Here is a 17,990-nt window from a genome sequence, read left to right on the forward strand (position 1 = left end):
TCACAATCGTGAGGCTTTTATCATTTGGTACGAGTGGAAAAATCATCATGAGCAGATACATGAAATCTTTTCCAGGTTGGAATATTCTTATAAAAAAATATCCATTGTCCAATCACCAAACTTCACAGAAACCAGACTACATGTGGGGGGGAGAGAGAGAGAGAGAGAGAGAGAGAGAGAGAGAGAGAGAGAGAGAGAGAGAGAGAGAGAGAGAGAAGATTTACTAACAACTTGTGGAAAACTGAAAGATTTCACATGCTATAGTCAGAAAATTACATCAGTCGTAATCATGTTTTCCAAATAACTTAAGAAAATAGCGACAGGTTTCAGAGCAAAATAGAATCTAGAAAGCTACCTTTAATTTCTCTTCAAAAAACTGACTTAGAGCTTTGGCTTAGCCAAATGGATTTGCAAGTTTTCTGATTAATTAGCTTAACAACTTAAATATTTCTAGAGGATAATTTTCATTTGGAGGACTGACGATCAGAGGGATAGTACGGCCTGAAGCTCAAATCAAATTGTTCCCATGCATGTATAGAATATGGCTCTCCAGACTGAGAAAGCACTTCAAATGGCTGTTGATCATATGTGTGAGTGTGTGTACGTGCGCATCTACATTGGATTTAAAATTGACTTGCATTCAGCTCCAAACCAAAATTAGGCACCAGCAAGAACAAAACTAAACAAATAAACTAATGTTAAGCATTACTTAAAATCATGAGTGGTGGTTTATTCATTACCAGCATCATCAACTTCTTATATATTCTTATTATTTTCTATGATGATCAGGTTGAGGGAAATATATTTGTCAAAGAGCATGAAACCGGAACTGAATAGGAAAATTGTCAAATCACACTACGGTTATGTGTTACCATCTAAACCTGAGCCAAATAGAATAGATATCCCAAGGAATCGGCTCGGTATAAGAGGCTGCTTAACTAAGAAGAATCTTTCATACGAGACAAATTTACCATCCCACTGATAAGTCATGATATATAGCAAATATACCCTATATCTCAAGATGCAAGTTGAAGAAGCATAGAAAGATATATGGGTATAATTATGATTGACGCTATCTAGCAATCAGTTTGTACGGAGAACCTATATACCCATGATCAAATCTCTCTCTCTCTGTGGATCCGTGGATTTTGATAAATCAATTATAGGATTTCAAAATGGAACACCTTAACGAAGTTACCTGAGAGAAGAACAAATCCGAGTCTCCAAAGGTGCAGGATTTTAAGATCTCTGTCTCTCTGGCAAGAAAAACCCACTTCATAGGAACCCTAGCTTGACTCATGATAAGCTAGCAGCTATGAGTTGATCCCAAGTCAACAACAGAGAATAAGATAGGGACATTATAAAACTGTGTAAATATTGAGTTCATAAACACCTAAACTAGCAAATATGAGTGCTTGGATTGTATATTTAATGCTATAGAATAAGCCAACACCGTGTCCACATCATGACAAAGGAAAAAAATGAAACAGATTATACATATATCGGGAGATGATCGGCTCAACATATACCTGAAATAACATATGCTTGGCGCGGCATCCAGCTATACATGTTCAATCACCAAAGCACTAGGAGTGTCTACAAATTAACCATCTAATTAGGAGGGAGGAGACGCAGAAACTCTTGTCAGTCAAAACCCTAGCAAACCCAACCAGGAAATTTTTGTCGCTGAAAACCCTAACAAGAAGCACTAAACATTTTCCTTGCAAATCTCACATAATAAAAAAAATAAGCACAACAACCAATACCCAAACCGGTTGTACAGGTACTTGTACAATTAATGAAACTGGAAAACCCCGAGAAAACCTGGATTATTTCAAATCATGGACAAGAAGAGCACTATATATATATACATTTTTCTAGGGATTAGGGTTTCTGGCATGGTGCGGCCAACAACAGGTGAAACTACGGCATGATCTGATCGCTCCTCAGCAAAGGAGAAAGGTTAAGATCATGCTGGCAGCTTCAACTGATGGTGGAGCACGTGATAAGAAAATGTGCACTGGTGAGCTATAGAAATTAGGTAGAGATCGACCTGTTTTGGCACCACTGCTGCTGGTTCTGCTAGGGTTTGATGGAGAAGATGATAAAGAGGTGTATAAATAGAAGAGTGAGGAGGGGAATGGGAATTTGAGGGAAAAGAATGGGAAATATGCTATTATTTGGGGACTGAAGAATAAATTACAGGTTAAAAACAAACATAAACGATGCAATTAGTGGTCCCCATGCAAGTGATGCAAATTGAATATTGTCACGCCAAGATTACACCATGCAGTTTGCAGACAGCTTAGTGATCAGTGTTTCTATATATATTTGAAGCAGCATTTAATTATCTTTTAGAGCGGGCCTGGGGTTGAGAGTGTGGGGGACCCTTAACATTCTGCATCAAACCATAAACCATGAGGCAGAGCAGAAAGGATGTATATAAGGAGGGGACCATTCTGCATGCATGGTTTCGGTGTTGCATAAGGTTCACACATAAAGATCAAGAAAGGAGAAATAATCTGAGTCTACCGAAAAGATCATGCCCAATATCCCTCTCTCTCTCTCTCTCTCTACGATCTGATTATTTATGGTCATGTGATGTGTATTCCATGTAAGCTTCTCTTTTTTTTTTTTTCCTCCTCTTTGCTCATTGGTATAGCCTTTTCTTCGTGAATTTCCATTTGTTGAATACATGGCAGTACTGCTGCATCTAGCCATAATTGCTAGCTGCGTATACTAGTTCTTATTAACATTTGATACTGACAATTAGGAAAGTGGCTTGCTAGTTTGATGAAAAGTTCCTGCAATTTAGAAATCTGGGTTCCTTTTATTTTATGCATGACTTAGCTAGGTATGATGATTGAACTAAAATAGGCAAATCGATCGCTCTCGAGAATAAAGCTTTTGAAGTAGAAATAATCATAAGATGTTTTGGAATGTTAAAATAATGCTTATTATTCTAATTAAGACTCATGAGATTTGCCTAACCTTTTTGAGATTTCATTAACCTGCTGATCTCAAAAGCAATATGGAATAATCTTCTTTTCCAAAAAAATTGTTTTTCCTCTCTCTCTCTCTCTCTCTCTCTGCTTCGAAAGTTTTCTCCCTTGGAACATGTTCCTTTGGATGATATATTCATTGAACTATGCCGATACCATCATAAGACGCTTCATTATGCGAACTGATGTGGGCCAATAAAGAACAGAGATGACACTAGCTAATAAAGCTTTACATATTCTATATATAATATTGTCCTAGCTAGGTCATAGGGTCAATCGTTTCATGTACTGGAATTAATGTCTATTAATATTTTCCGGTGCTTATATCAATGTTCTTATATATGTGCCTCATATATATAAGTATTATATATGTTAATATTGCAAATATAAACAACAATTATAGAGAAATAATTCATATTAATAAAGAAAATTTTTATAAAATGTATCATGCGTGCTTGTTTCTACTCTCTCTCTCTCTCTCTCTCTCTCTCTCACGCGCGCGCGCGCACACAGACGTTAACATTAAAAAAAAAAGTACTTATGGTTATATATGTTGATTTATATGGCTAGTTTTTAGCCATGTAACTGCAGTTTGCTGATCGCAATTTAATTGATGCCTTTTGTTTGGTTAATTGTTTAAATATTGTTATGTTTTGCTACGTACTTACTGTCGACGTAGTACTTTATTTATTTTGTTATACGCGTGTTAAATTCAAATTTCCATAAAAGACAAACCCATTAACCTTAACTTTGAATGTTTAGTCTAAATTCAAGCAAATGAAATTAATACAGAAGTTTAAGTACTTAAATTAAACCTATGACTGCTTTATGTCTAATGAGCGAGCAGTATTGTAGGCCATGGGGATCCATGGCTGTGGAGGTGAAAGTTGGTAAGGCTATCCTATCTTATCTAGTACGGGGAAAAATGTAATTTTGACCTGTTTTAAGGTCGACTAATGTTATATACAAATTTTAAATAGATAAATTATGTAAGTTCTTTATAAATAAAAAATAAAAAAAGGGTAGATCTCACTAATAAAAATAATTTTTTTTATAATTTTTAAGGTCAAGTTCAATTTTTTACAAAAACTTAAGCGAAACTTGTGTATTTAAGATTATACAAATAATTCCTTTTAAGGTTTCCCCTTCGTATGAAGTTTTTCCTAGACTTTGATTCTGTTTTAAAAAGATTTTACAGACAAAATGATATTTACGTCATTTACAAAACAAAAATTCTATATGCAGTTATTTTTGTGGACTCCTTTTTACACTCCAATGATATGATTGGTTGTGTATTAAAAAAAAATTAATCCAACCAATCATATCAATGGAGTGCGCAAGAAGTATGCAAAAGTGACTGTATGTAATATTACTCTTTACAAAATCGTGGATTAGTGTTGACATGATGCCAAGTTGAGGCGCAAGAACACGCTTGCAACCTCCCACGTGAGGTTTCTCAAGGGTCTGGGGTTCACAGACCTGCTACAAACACCTTTTTTTTTTTTTTTTCTTTTTTCTTTTTTTTTTTTTCTTATTAACCTTGTGTCCGCTGCAAGAGGCAGAAAGCACTTTTGAGAGAGAGAGAGAGTCTTTAATGGAAGGGTGTGCTCCCTAAGACGCTATAGAGGGTAGATCATTATTGGGAAGACAGGTCCTTGTTTGAGGACCCGTGTAGCATGGTCCCATTTTACTGCAGGACGGTGCTACAGGCACCGCTGGTGGCTCCCGCTGGGAGTCACCGTTACGTAAAAAAAAATTTTATTTTTTTGATTTTTTTTTTTAAATTATTTTTTAATATTTTTAAACATTTTAAAAAAATATAAAAAAATTATAATAATATTATAAAAAAATTACTTAATTATTAAGGAAAAGAAAAAATTAAAAAAAAAATAAAATAGAGCCAGCGGTGGCCCCCAGCGGAGCCACCAGCAGTGGCCCTATCATTTTCCTTTTACTGTAAAGTATACCGCTAACACTGGATGCACTGTGCTCTAATGAGGGGGCAAATATTTACTCTCTTTCCTCTCAAACATCACGCTTATAGAGATGGTCACATAAAAAGGCAACACAACACAAGGCAGCGGGGGGGAGAAAGCAGCTGATCTATTCTCACCCCCCTCTCAAACAAATTTATCTTTAGCTGTCAATGGGTTGTACTGTAACTGTGTTAGTGTGTTTCATGCTATTGTTCACTTGCGCGCTTGTTCTCTCTCTCTATGTGAATAGTGCCAAGGAAAAGTTTTTAAATTCTTATTTTTCACTTTTTGGTGGAAAAGGATTAATCAGTGACATCCCATCCCAAGTATAATATAAAAAATAATTTTTAATTATTTAATCTCACATCATAAAATGATAAGAAGATAATAAAAATTAAAATGATAAATAACATTCTCTTATATCACATCATAGTAAATAGTAATAAAATAATTTATAAATAATAATAAAATAATAATAAATAATTTGTGAACATTAATGGATTATGAATAGTAATAAATTATTTTTAATTATAATAAAATAGTACGAGAACAATCCACTTGCCGATCTTAATGAAAACAATATTTTTTACTGTTTATATCACAACAGTAAAAGTACCATTCAGTGAGGTGAGGAGACGGTCCATGCCCCCAGCATCGCTCTCTGAGAATAGCCCAGGTTGCTTGCATTGAGAGAGAGAGAGAGAGAGAGAGAGAGGGAGGGGGGAGGGCTAAGAACCATATATCCAAAGTGAAAAAAATAGGTTAGTTTACAATGGAAAAGGTGTTTCATGAAATCTGACTGACGATTTTGGGGCATCATTATAGCGTCTTCCAAAGTGGCTGCCGTACCCTCAATAATTCGTCAAACAATCTCAACATTGAGATATGTTTTGAATCTTGATATCCGACATCCGATGCTCCTCAAAGGTACTTAACAACAGGTTCTATGATTTGTTCTACCCAACTTTGGAAACGACCAGCCCTTTATTTATGCGCCACCATTGGCAAAATAAGTGGTGCAATCCGATGAATGATTCCCCCTGGATGGTTCCAGAAGAATTTAAGATTTGATGAAATTCTTTCAGACTTCAGTATAAATTGAGCTCCTGAAGTTCCAAAGAAATCTCAATTGAACATGACTGCAAATATCCAGATAAGAGTTTATAAAAAAAGAAATAGATGGTATTTATTGCAGAAATCCAGATCTCGATTCAGCAAACATCCATCCATGTAATGGCAAAAGTCGAAAACTGTCCAATCAAAATCAGGGGAGAGCTTTCATAATAATTTAATAATGTCTACAACGACAGTTACAAAGGGCCGCTGAAAAGCTCTGCACAACCCAAACACAACTACCAACCATATTTACAGCTCGATCGGATAAAATGACGCTCGACAAAAGAAAAAAGGAAAAAAATAAAGTTACAAATGATTGATGCACCGGATGTATGTAAAACTGTTCGTCACTGATAAACATCAACTCTGGGTGGTTACTAAATCTAACCAGTAAAAATACAGTAATTCTTGGGCAAGCCTATATATTCCGTCCCAAAAGATGTAGGGAAACAACATTTCAATAATACGTCCTAGTGCTACAAAACTTGTGGAAAGAATATATCACCTAAGGCCAACCTAATCAGGCTTTTGACATCCAGAACTGGTGAGATTGCTTGTTCGTAAAACCAACATTTCATACAGGTCATCAGCTGTAGGTCGGTTTTTTGGGTTTTCTTCGGTACACTGCCGAAATAAATCAACAAGGAATCTCAATGTTTCTAGTTCGGCCTCAGATCCCACCAGCTCAACACCAGATTGAGCCATTGCAGGTTCAGTGGCAGACCCCAACGACTCCAGCTCGTCTGGCAACGATGGACGCTTGCCCATCTGTTTAATTCAAAGACAGCAAACAAAATATACATCAGAGGGTATACAGCTGGTTTCAAGCTAATACAAAGGGCACACATCAACACAAATATATTGTTGATGCCAGAGGTTCACTTCTATGAAGTGTGATGGCATCCTACAATCCTGCGACCCAAAGATCTTTGGAACACAGTATTTGAGAATGCAATACAATCCCTATAGCACATAATCGATCTACTAGCCCTCAGAGAGAGAGAGAGAGAGGCCAGAGGCCTCCCTTAGGGCGTTACGAGTGTGGCTTGGGAATGAGAGTCTACTTGTAACGCCGTAAGGGAGGCCCAAGCCACACTTGGGCCCATAATATAAAAGTACTAGTCACATTGGAATTATTATAAAGGGCAAGAACTTCTCGTTCCCAAACAATGTGGGATTGCATAAACCACCTTCACTCAATCACTCAGTATGGGACATCAGACTAGTAGCACACCATAATCTCAGGATCCTGCATTTCCAAAACTCTACGCTCACCATCTCTTTAACTATTCAGATTTATTCAGTCAAGTGATAGTGATATACCTGAAGAAGGTCATGCATGTGTAATTCAGATAACCCAATATATGGGACTTCCAGAGTCAACAATTCCAAAATTAGACAGCCAAATGACCAGATATCAACTTCCTGTATCCAGATGAAAAAATTTAGAATCCAAATAACCAAAAAACCCTTACCTGAAGAATAAAAAGCAGCAACTACATAATGGCTGATGAACCCATTATGGCACATTTGGATGCACAAGAACAGTTACTTCCATTGTATTAAAAGGTCACGCATGTGTCATTTTTAAGCAAACACGTGTACAGATCCATCAGCCATCACCACGCCAAGATAATTTTAGAGTTTGAAAGTGGCAATGCATGAAAATACAAAGCTGATTCTATCATGGTAAGTTTCAAAGCAGACAAGTTCATAGAATACAGAGTTGCAGACAATTTGTGAAACATAATAGATGCACATTTACCCCACATATCAGGTGGGGGCAGGAAAACACTCTTATGCACGTTTATCAACATGATGATACAGCCCGTTATGACCGTGGACCAAAAAATTGAGAATAAACCATACTACTCAGATAATGGCTGATTACATAAAACTTACAAGTCCATATGCGTTAGATTTGTGCATTGCCCTCAGAACCTCTGGAGCCATCCAGCGAGGAGTCCCAACACAAATATCAGGAGAAGGTACTCCGATATGGGCAATGCAGCATGTATGCAAGAAAGACCGAAGAGGTACTGATCTGTCAAAATCACAGAGCTTCACAACAGGCATTCCATCAGCTCTCTTCCTATCCAAATCAATTAAAATGTTTTCACTTTTTATGTCACGATGTATAATGTGTTTCGAATGGAGCTCGGATAATGCACAAGCAATGTCTCTAGCGATGCACAATGCCAACTCCACCGGGACATGCTTTTCACCAGCTTTTGATAGCTTTTCCAAATAGCTCTACATAGTGGGTAGAAAATAATTAAGATAGAATAAAAACTATCGAGCAAAGGGAAGTAATCTTAATAAACTATATAAATTTACCTTTAAAGATCCTCCATTTATGTGCTCCAAGAAAATTGCAGACTCTAATATACGTCTCTCTGGATTTCCATCCACTTCAGGAACCCATTTAGAAGATATTTGATGTCCATACATTTCTACTATGCAGGGGTGTTTCAAAGCACCTAAAATTCTTACTTCCCCTATACAACTGTACTCAAAATTCCTCAATTCACCCACTGAAGTCCCATTGACTTCCAAAGTACGTACCTGCAACATCCAAACATAAAATGCATGGCGCTTATATTGAGATAATAATCAATCAAGGAAAGAATAAATAAACAAATTTTTTGATAAGTAAGAAAAATAAACAAACAAGGGAAAAAACTTAACATAGGTAGTGGGGAATCAAAATGAGAAAATATAGCATTCAAACCACAAGAAATTAAAAATTAAAAAACTCTGTACTGAAGCACAAGAATGGTCCAAATGCAGAGAGGCAAGTTCAAGAAAATGATAACAAACATATCGAATAATGAAAACAGCAAATGGAAGTCGTAGAAGATTCATCACATAACTACTATCTATGGTAACTGAATGAAATATTGGAAAAGAAAATGGTGACATCATCTCCCACTCAGTATAGGTAAGCGTGACAAGACTTTCCAAGGTACACACCTTTGCGACAGCCTCAATGGGTCCAAACTTGCACCGAATGAGAGAACTAGAAGCTGCCTTTTCAGTTTCATCACAATTAGACATAGAGGGAAAAGAACAATCAGCATCTAATTGGTTTTCGCTTGAATGAGGAAATTGTGTCCGTCTGAGAGGAATGTATCTGTTACAAGCAAAGCCATCAAGAAAAGAAAAACAAAACAAAAAAGGCAAATCAACACAAGTCTTGAGCCAAAAAAAAAAAAAAAAGATTATATTAGCTTCAGAAACAACGTATTAAGCAAAAAAAAAACACACATAATAACTCAAAGAGCTCAAGATAACGGTCCCCAAGAATATTGCAATGAATGAAAGATCACAACTGAGCAAATAAATGGCCTCATATGTAACTGATAATAGAGAAGATATATATCATATCTTAACATTGTAGATCTTCCAAACTCAAAGCATGATTAGGATACATACTACATTGTTATATAGGTTGTGTTCAAAAGGATGTCAAAGCTTCTCATACAACCAAATAAATAATCACACTAGTCAGCAGAACCAGTCCATTTCGACAATTTGGTAATGGAGCTCTTACCGTACTCGCTTTTATCTTCCTAGCAGATGGGTTCATCAATCCAAAGAGAAAAGGAGGAAAAAAGAAAAAATAGATTAGGATGAAGAAAGGACGAAAAAAAAGGTCAACCTTTCTTTTCTTTTTAAAAAGGTAAGTTAGATTGGCACTCCATGGGTCTCAAATTTACAACCTCACCCTCCATCCTATATTTACAGGGCAAGAAGGTGCTTCTGAGCTCGTTAAACCGTGAGAAGCAGATCCGGGATTCTGATCATATGTTTTCTTGCAAAAGCTAAGCACTTCGTTCAAAAGAAATTCAGAGCGGCGTAATAGGATAAAATCTAAAAATATAAAGCATCTGTAGGGACTCATTCAAGGCAAGCTGTTAAAAAAATTGGGCTAGTCTTCATAAAAAAAAAAAAAAAATTCTCAAGCTTGCTCAAATGAGAAACAAGTCTACGCCCAATTTTAATGCTTTTGTAACCAGTTTTGTGTAGGGAAACTTTCAACGGTGCGGTGCACGGGACCAGAGTTTACTCTACAGGGGTGGGTCCGAAGGGCCTTGCCTTGGAGAGGTTCCCTGACATAAAAAAATGAATAAATAAAAATAATAATGCTTTTGTGCCCCAAAAGCATAGCTGTAGTACCCTTAACCTCTAGTCATATAGGGTTGTGAAAAGAAAGGGAATATTACTCTTGATTTACAATCTATTCTTACCTAGAGATGTAGAGAGAAAAAAATCATCATACAGAAAACTACTGACAATGCAACTTATAAGTTTTAACATTTATGTCGATACCATGGTTACTCATGTCAGCAAAGGGCACACAATAACAAGCACTAGTTAAGAGTCAAGGCACCACACTTCCACCAGAGATGGCTCAAGTTTAGAAGCCACAATAATCAGGCCTCGGCCAAGTTATTAGAAGCTACTTCATAGCATACAAGTTGAGCTCATGCCAACTTGAACATGGTCCAAATTCTACTGAGCCCAGCCTAAGCAATCAAATAAACCTGAGCCTGAACATGTCCAAATCCTAATGAGCCCAGCCTAAGCAATCAAATAAACCTGATAATGAGCCAAGTCAAAGCAGTCAAATACTCAATTTGGCACGCCGTGGTTTGCTTTTACAATTGTCAATGGTGCTAACCTGCAAAAATATTCTGAGTCTGTCTCTTCTCTTATATCATGCGGACGACATGCATCAACAACCATGCGAACCCATGAATGACCCCTCTTAATGAGAACAATATTCCAAGCATGTGGCAAGAAATCCAGGTAACCTCTGACAAGCTCGCAAGGTATAGGAGGCTCCATCCGGTCACATAAATACTGGAGTAAAAAAAATTTAATCAGACCATAATAGGTAAAATAATGAGCAGACTCAAAATAAAAAATCTTGAAACACAAATACAGTGAAAGAATCACCTTCATAAGCAATGCTCTATGTCTGCACACGCCAAACTTCAGAGACCCTATAGGAACCACAATGGAATTTCGTCTCCCTTTAATAGAACGGATTGATTTCTCACAGAGATCAGAAAAAATAATATCTTCAACAGCATCCACAACAGCTTTGCTGGTTGTACCAACGCCATCACTGTTTCCAGTTGAGCAGGTGCACACAAAGGGCTTCCTATAGTTTGAACCAGATACAGATTTTCGTGTCCTTTCAACAATAGCACCCCTGTCACTGCCACCAAAATGATCTGATACAAAAAAGGCAAGAAATGATGCAATCTGCAGGACATCAACAGCAGGATCGCAATTTCTGTTTAAGCCATTTAATTGCCGAAAATGAAACACCAATGCTTGGGCGGATAATGTGATTGCATCTAAATCTTCATCCCTCTCCCTGAAGGTCAAAGTAAACAATCCAATTTTCATCAGTCATCCATTATTACATGCCAACCCAGAAACAAAAAAAAAAAAAAAAGTGAAATCAATGTCTAATCAACATAAAACTCATGTACAAATGACCTGTCCAAGAGAATGACTTCACGTGAATCAAGCTGCAAACTTTGCTCATAGCTGCTCAGTGACATAAAGGGCCGGTCCCGCCCAGCATCATAGAAACCATCTGGCAGACTATCCTCAGTGCTACAAAACGAGATATTACTATACTTGCGAGACAAATTCAAGCTATCATCAATTGGTTTCCGATACTTGCATGGTTTGGGATTATCAAGATCCCTATCACAATGCCTCTTTGACTTGGACACACTTCTCAAGGTTTCTGAAGGCGAACCTTCATCTTCCTCCCCAGCTTCATTTCCTGTGGCGGCCAAAGATGCATCATGTTCACAGCCTTCACTTTCAACTCCTTTTCTTATTGTAGCAGGGTCAAGGCTAACACATGAGCAATTTTCTACAAAAGATCTCTTTTCTAAACCAAGTTCATTATTCTCCACACCACTAATCAAATTTTCACTTTCAGATTCTCCAGGAACTATTCGTTTATTATCATCATACTCCACACCTAAAATGTCTGAAGCACCTTCTACAGAAGTTTCAGAAGCAAGGACATTTAGGTTGCTAGATTTGACATTTTCATTTGCTTTTACAGCCAACACCTTGTCACAATCAACACCTTTCCACTTTCTACTGTTGTTCAAACGTTCTTGACGAGCTTTCTGCTGCAAATAATACCTGCGTTTCCACCGCTTGCCTGACCTACGAGCTGCAAAACATCTACTATTTGATGATGACCCAGTTAAGAGGGTTGATGAGGTATGACAAGAGCCTGCATCTATTTATTAACATGAAGCTGATTTCACATATATGAACAAAACCATATGCCAAACAAAGTATATATATATATGGCTCAATGAAATCAGCAACCAGAAATAAATAAATAAATAGAACTAAATCAACAGGCCTCACCATTACAAGACAGACTTCTGTCATTTTCCATGGCCATTTCATAAACATCCATTTCAACAGAATAATTGGTGACATCATCATTGGATGCATTTCTACCATTTCCTTCCAAATTGCATAATATCCATGAAGGTATTTGACAGCAACTGGCAAGCTTGTTGTACTTGAAATATAAAAAAGAATCAAGACACAAATAAACCTATTAGTCTCCTGACATCATCATTGGATGCATTTCAAGATAAAGTTAGATACACGCACAAGTATACATGCATGAATTTATATTAACATTTGAAAATGAAAGTACCAGAAATAGGAACACTACAAAAATAAGATAAGAAATAGCCATTCATTCAAAAGTAGGGTCCACTCCTATTAAAACAAGGATGGGAAAGAGTTGCTTAAGATGGTGTCCAATTGTGATGGAGACCAATTAACCCATTATAGAGAGAGAGAGAGAGAGAGAGAGAGAGAGAGAGAGAGAGAGTTTAATTCAAGTTGATGAATAAAAAGATGGAAAAAAAGACCTAAAACAACCAGATCGTGGTAGTAAACAAAGATATGACCTCTTTGAAAGTGGCAATTATAGATTTTTTATTTTTTATTTTCAGAAAACAGATAACATCTAACAACAAACAAGCAATGAGCCCTAACAAGCAAAAAAATATGCTATTTGAAAAAAATTCAATAGAGAGTACTAAACACGATAAAGTTGAAGAAAGGCCATTTGATGCGTCATTGACACTAACTAAAAATCATAGATAAGGTACCTGGAGATTTATGTTTTGAAGTTTCTGCATAGAGCCGAGTTCAAGAGACCCTAGTGATGTCAGCCTGTTGTTTGAGAGGTCCAAGACCTCCAACCTTTGCAGAGAGGACAAACCCGAAGGGAGTTCCACCAATTTATTATTAGCAACTTTTAACGATATCAAAGCGTTCAAACAACTTATTTCAGAAGGCAAGGTCTTCAACTTGTTGAATGAAAGATCTAGATACTCCAAATTATTTAAGCAGCCAATTTCTGGAGGAAGGTATCTGCAGAAAAAAATTCACCATTGGTCAAATCCTGGTAAAGTGAAGACTGTGAAACTATCACTCTTCATTAATTGATAGAAAACAATCTCAAAATCAGATCCAACACTTCCTGAAACTGTACAGATCATTTGTTACTTCTTAAAAGATTCCATTTTCCTTTAATATATACAAAAGAAAAAGGACTATTCTTTGAGATGTCATATCCTAGCACAGCACAGGTTCTTCGTCAATGCTTTCCCCCCCTTGGTTTCGATGGATGTTGCTGATAACTTCATAATTCTCTTATCTCCTTTCTTTTCTGAATTTCTTGAGCATTACATCCAGACAGTCATGTACCCATAACAGCTCTTCTAAAAGAGCAAAAAACCAAAAATGGTATGAACACTCTGCACACTTCTAAGCAATCAGTTCAAGATTTGCTATAAACAGCCTCATTTAAGGTCAATCACTAGCCTAGCCATGCAAAGGTCAAATATTTACATGTTATATGAACCATTAAAGATTAACAAATGAATCAAAACTCTCCCTTCAAGAAAGTTATCTTATATTACATTCATTCTATGAAAATATGAATATAAAATTATCCATATACCCAATATCTAGCAAGAGAGGATGGTGAATAAGATCTCACACTGCCTGGAAAGAAGAATTTTTTGTGATTTATAATTCCAAAGGGTTCCAATTTGTAAATTTCTTTTAGTTTATAAGCCCATATGTGGTTTAGGCTTTCCTTGTGTTGTCATAAATTGTATCACTTACAATCTTAACAATAAGTGTTAGACTTGAGCTATGTGACCTACAATGGAATTGGCCTGATGAGAATGTATGGGATTTTTTTTTTTTTTATAAGTAAACGATTATATTAATAATCATATGGGATTTAAAGGGATTTACTGCAAATATCCTTTGGTATAAGAGGAATGAGATCCCACATTGCCTAGAAAGAAAAGTTTGTGTAGTTTATAATGATTCCAAGGGTTTCTGATTATAACATTAACTAGCCCTTTTATAATATAAGCTCAATATAGCTTGGCTTTTTCTTTGGTCCTAATATTACCATAGGTGTGGACTTATAACAAGAGGGTCCCTGACAAGGACTTGAATGGGTTATTAGACCAGCTTGAATAATTGAATTACAAGACATCAAACATTAGCCTCTAAATAGATATTCAGGGGGTAGACAAAAGACTCCCAAGTGTAATGTACACTATTTGCCACATTTACTCAAAGTAATCTTCTAGTTGAGGAAGAACTGAGCATTGTAGCAGGCCAGGAAAAATGGTGACAAAGGCTCCTTATGAGAAACAACAAAGATAGTAAACTGCATGCACAGGGAATGTAATTGCCTATCTTTTACATATGAGGGGGAGCGACTCAATGTTAGCTTCTAAAACTTAAGGTTGACCTTATCCTCAACACTCTGCTCATGGAAAAAGGAGATTCCTCTTGACAAAGATCATTTGCAACTTTTAGTAGTCATTAGTAAAGACCTTCAATGTCAGATAGTCTTGTACAATGCGATAGAAAAGATTACTGTTCTGTAAGTTCCAAATTGTTTATAATATTGGAAATACAACCAGAAGCAACCCTTTCGTTTAGGGCTGTACAGAAAACCGACAAACCGGCCGGAACCGATCAGACCGGCCGCCGCCGCACGGAACCGGCCGAAACCGTCAGAGAACCGGTCGGGCGGCGGTAGGATTTAAGCCAAACCGATGTCGGCCGGTTCGGTTCGCGGTTCGCCCAGGGAAAAACCGCTGAACCGGCCGACTATATTATTTATATTTTTTTTGAAAATATTACTTATCTAAACGGCGCCGTTTCACTCATTTAAGTGGAACGGCGCTGTTTAAAACCTGTGCATTAAAAACATCACTTATGGAGCGGCGCCGTTTAACTTAAACTTAAGTGAAACGGCGTCGTTTTAGGACTCAGTAGTTGAAAAAAATAATAAAAGGAACGGCGCCGTTTAACCCTAGGGTTAACACAGCGCCCGTCCCCTTTCTCTTCTTCCCCGTTTCTCTCCTTCAACTTCTTTAACACATCCATCAGACCGGCCGCCGCCCCCCTCCTCTCTCTCTCGCTTTCTCTCTCTCTCAAGGCACACGCAAGGCCAGCTCCGTCCCCCCCCTCCTCTCTCTCAGTCTCTCTCGCTTTCTCTCTATCTCTCTCTCTCTCTCAAAAATCTCAGTCACCGCGGCTTCACCGCGGCTTCATCGCAGTCTCTCGCTCTCTCTCCCTCAGCAACCGACGACGCCGACGAACCGACCGGAGTTACGCCGAGACCGAGGACGACGGTTTCCTCCCATTCTCCGGCCGGTTTCGGTCGAGATTTTCAATATTTTCACCCATCGGTGCGGTTTCGGTTTTTGTCCAAAACTGAAACCGATATGTCGGTTTTCACCCCTACTTTCGTTTGGCATTCTGGTATATGACTAGAGGATCAAAGCATTATATTAACGGGCTTTGATTCTTCTCAGTATCATTATGTTCTCACCTTAAATCAGGAAAAAAAAAAAAAAAAAGTGCACAATCTTAGCCCAAAACATAGGCGTACCACACACTAGTCAATTACAACTCTACTGTCCACAACTAAACCTTAATCCCAAAAGGATGGGTAAATCACAGTGGTTATTTTTTTGGAAAGTATAATTACACTAATTATTTTCCAAAAGATAACCTTAACAACACCACTCAGTTCACTGTATGCATTCCATTAATATTCCCCAGCATTCTACATCAGATAAAGCATACTGGCTGCTGAACAACACAGACCCAACTATAAATTGATCAATCTGACAAACCAGTTTTCACATTAAGCTCATTTGAACGATAGGCTAACACAAACAACCAAGAATCAAAATTCCACTCCATTTTCTCATGTCATCAATTATACCTGAGAACAGCCTAATACCGAGTAAAATATACGGCTTACCGGATAGAAAAATGGCAAACAGAGAATTTAGTCAGGTACTTCAGCCCAGCAATCTCGCTCATGATGGGGAATGAAGAAGGCCGAGGAGGCACTTTGGACAGCTCGAGCTCCTTTAGACCCTCCAGCTTACGCAGTGGCAAGCCACCAAACCCCGTCGACGATATCTTCACCTGCAAAGACTCCAACCCATCCAAGTTCCCGCACTCCGCCGGAAACAAATTAATCTCATTTCCAAAAAACTTCAACCTCCTCAGCCGCCCGAGACCGCCCAGCGATCTAGGTATTAAATTAAACGCGTTTTTATACAAGTACAACCCCTCCACCGCGTCCTTGGAGCTTTCCAAAGACGAGAATTCCAAAATTTTCCCAGAGACGTCAAGAACCGCCTCGTCCTCGCCATTACCATTGTCACCATCTTTGACCAAAGAGGGCTTTGGGGGTTTTGAGATTTCAGCCTTTACGGGGTTGTCAGGGGATTTAGGGCTAATTTTGTCTGAATCGGCGGGTGGCATTGGAGGAAAGGACGGTATCAAAGGAATAATAAATGAGGGTTTTGCAAAAATTTGAAATCGAGTTGTTGGGATTTACTAAAAATGTGGGGGGTTTCAAGGCAGAGATCTGTTTGGATGGTATAAAAAGATTAGAATCAAGGACAAGGAGCATTGAATTAAAGATTCATGTAAATACAGATAAAAAGATTAGAAAAGATCGGAGGGGATAAAGTGTTCAGAGGCAGAAACCCTAGAATCGAGTCGGGAACCGTTTCGCAGGTTTTCCTTTTCCTGAAAGAAGTATAAATAGGCGAAAATAAATTGAATTTAATTTGGCACTCCCCCTTTCCGTTGGAAACATGGAAGCGAAAGGTCATAAATACCCTTCAGTGGATCTTCTGCCTGGGGTTTTAAAGGGCAGACATTAGACGGGAAAGATTAGAAGCGTCCGAGGAAGCTTCCGCGAAAATTGTTCATTTTTCTCTGCAACTTTCTTAGATTGACGAAGAGAAGGATCGTAAATACCCTCCAGTCACTCAGTTGACCTTTTGGGTTAGTAGACGGTAGAGTCGTAGACGGTAGAGATTCTTACCGCGTTTGGACAATGACATTATTTAATTTAAATTAATTTATAAATAGTAATATTTTGTAAATTTTATTAAAATATATTTGAATGTAAATAATTTATACATATGTTTAAATATATGAAATAGATTAAGATTGATTTAATAATTTTATATAAATTTAAAAAAATAATAAATTTCATCAATGATTAATTTTATATGAGTTGAGGTGAGTTTATATTTCAAATATAGCCTAAGGTCTCGTTTGAATAGTTAGATGATATGAGAAATCTGTAAATAGTAATAAGTTGGTTTATGAATAGTAATTAAATAATTTAAATTAAAATTTTTATTGACTTTGAAGAAATAAGAGAGAATAATTAAATTAAAATATTATTATAATATAATTTTTTAATATATTTATTTTTATATTTGAAAATTTATATTTTATACATAAGTTT

At 37.2% G+C, this 17,990-nt stretch overlaps 1 protein-coding gene and 1 long non-coding RNA gene across 4 annotated transcripts; both read right to left on the reverse strand.

Annotated features, from left to right (window-relative positions):
- Nucleotides 1–234: 234 nt before the first annotated feature.
- On the reverse strand, nt 235–2,742 carry LOC122278040. Its single transcript, XR_006229278.1, has 2 exons — nt 1,530–2,742; nt 235–1,313 (listed from the first exon to the last, which is right to left on the reverse strand). It is a non-coding gene; the product is annotated as an uncharacterized LOC122278040 (long non-coding RNA).
- A 3,487-nt stretch (nt 2,743–6,229) lies between these two features.
- On the reverse strand, nt 6,230–17,478 carry LOC122278047. Of its 3 annotated transcripts, none has more exons than XM_043088133.1 (11): nt 16,476–17,478; nt 13,276–13,540; nt 12,512–12,671; nt 11,609–12,308; nt 11,057–11,483; nt 10,779–10,960; nt 9,068–9,227; nt 8,432–8,659; nt 7,997–8,347; nt 7,418–7,519; nt 6,230–6,862 (listed from the first exon to the last, which is right to left on the reverse strand). In XM_043088133.1, the coding sequence occupies exons 1-11, from the start codon at nt 16,985–16,987 to the stop codon at nt 6,611–6,613; spliced, it is 3,339 nt and encodes a 1,112-aa protein (XP_042944067.1). In that variant the 5' UTR covers nt 16,988–17,478; the 3' UTR covers nt 6,230–6,610. The 3 variants fall into 3 exon arrangements, with proteins under 3 accessions (XP_042944067.1, XP_042944059.1, XP_042944053.1); XM_043088125.1 differs by having other exon boundaries at nt 11,609–12,371; XM_043088119.1 differs by having other exon boundaries at nt 11,609–12,377; nt 16,476–17,477.
- Nucleotides 17,479–17,990: the final 512 nt, after the last annotated feature.

This window comes from Carya illinoinensis, chromosome 1 (assembly GCF_018687715.1).
Source record: "Carya illinoinensis cultivar Pawnee chromosome 1, C.illinoinensisPawnee_v1, whole genome shotgun sequence".
NCBI lineage: Eukaryota > Viridiplantae > Streptophyta > Magnoliopsida > Fagales > Juglandaceae > Carya > Carya illinoinensis.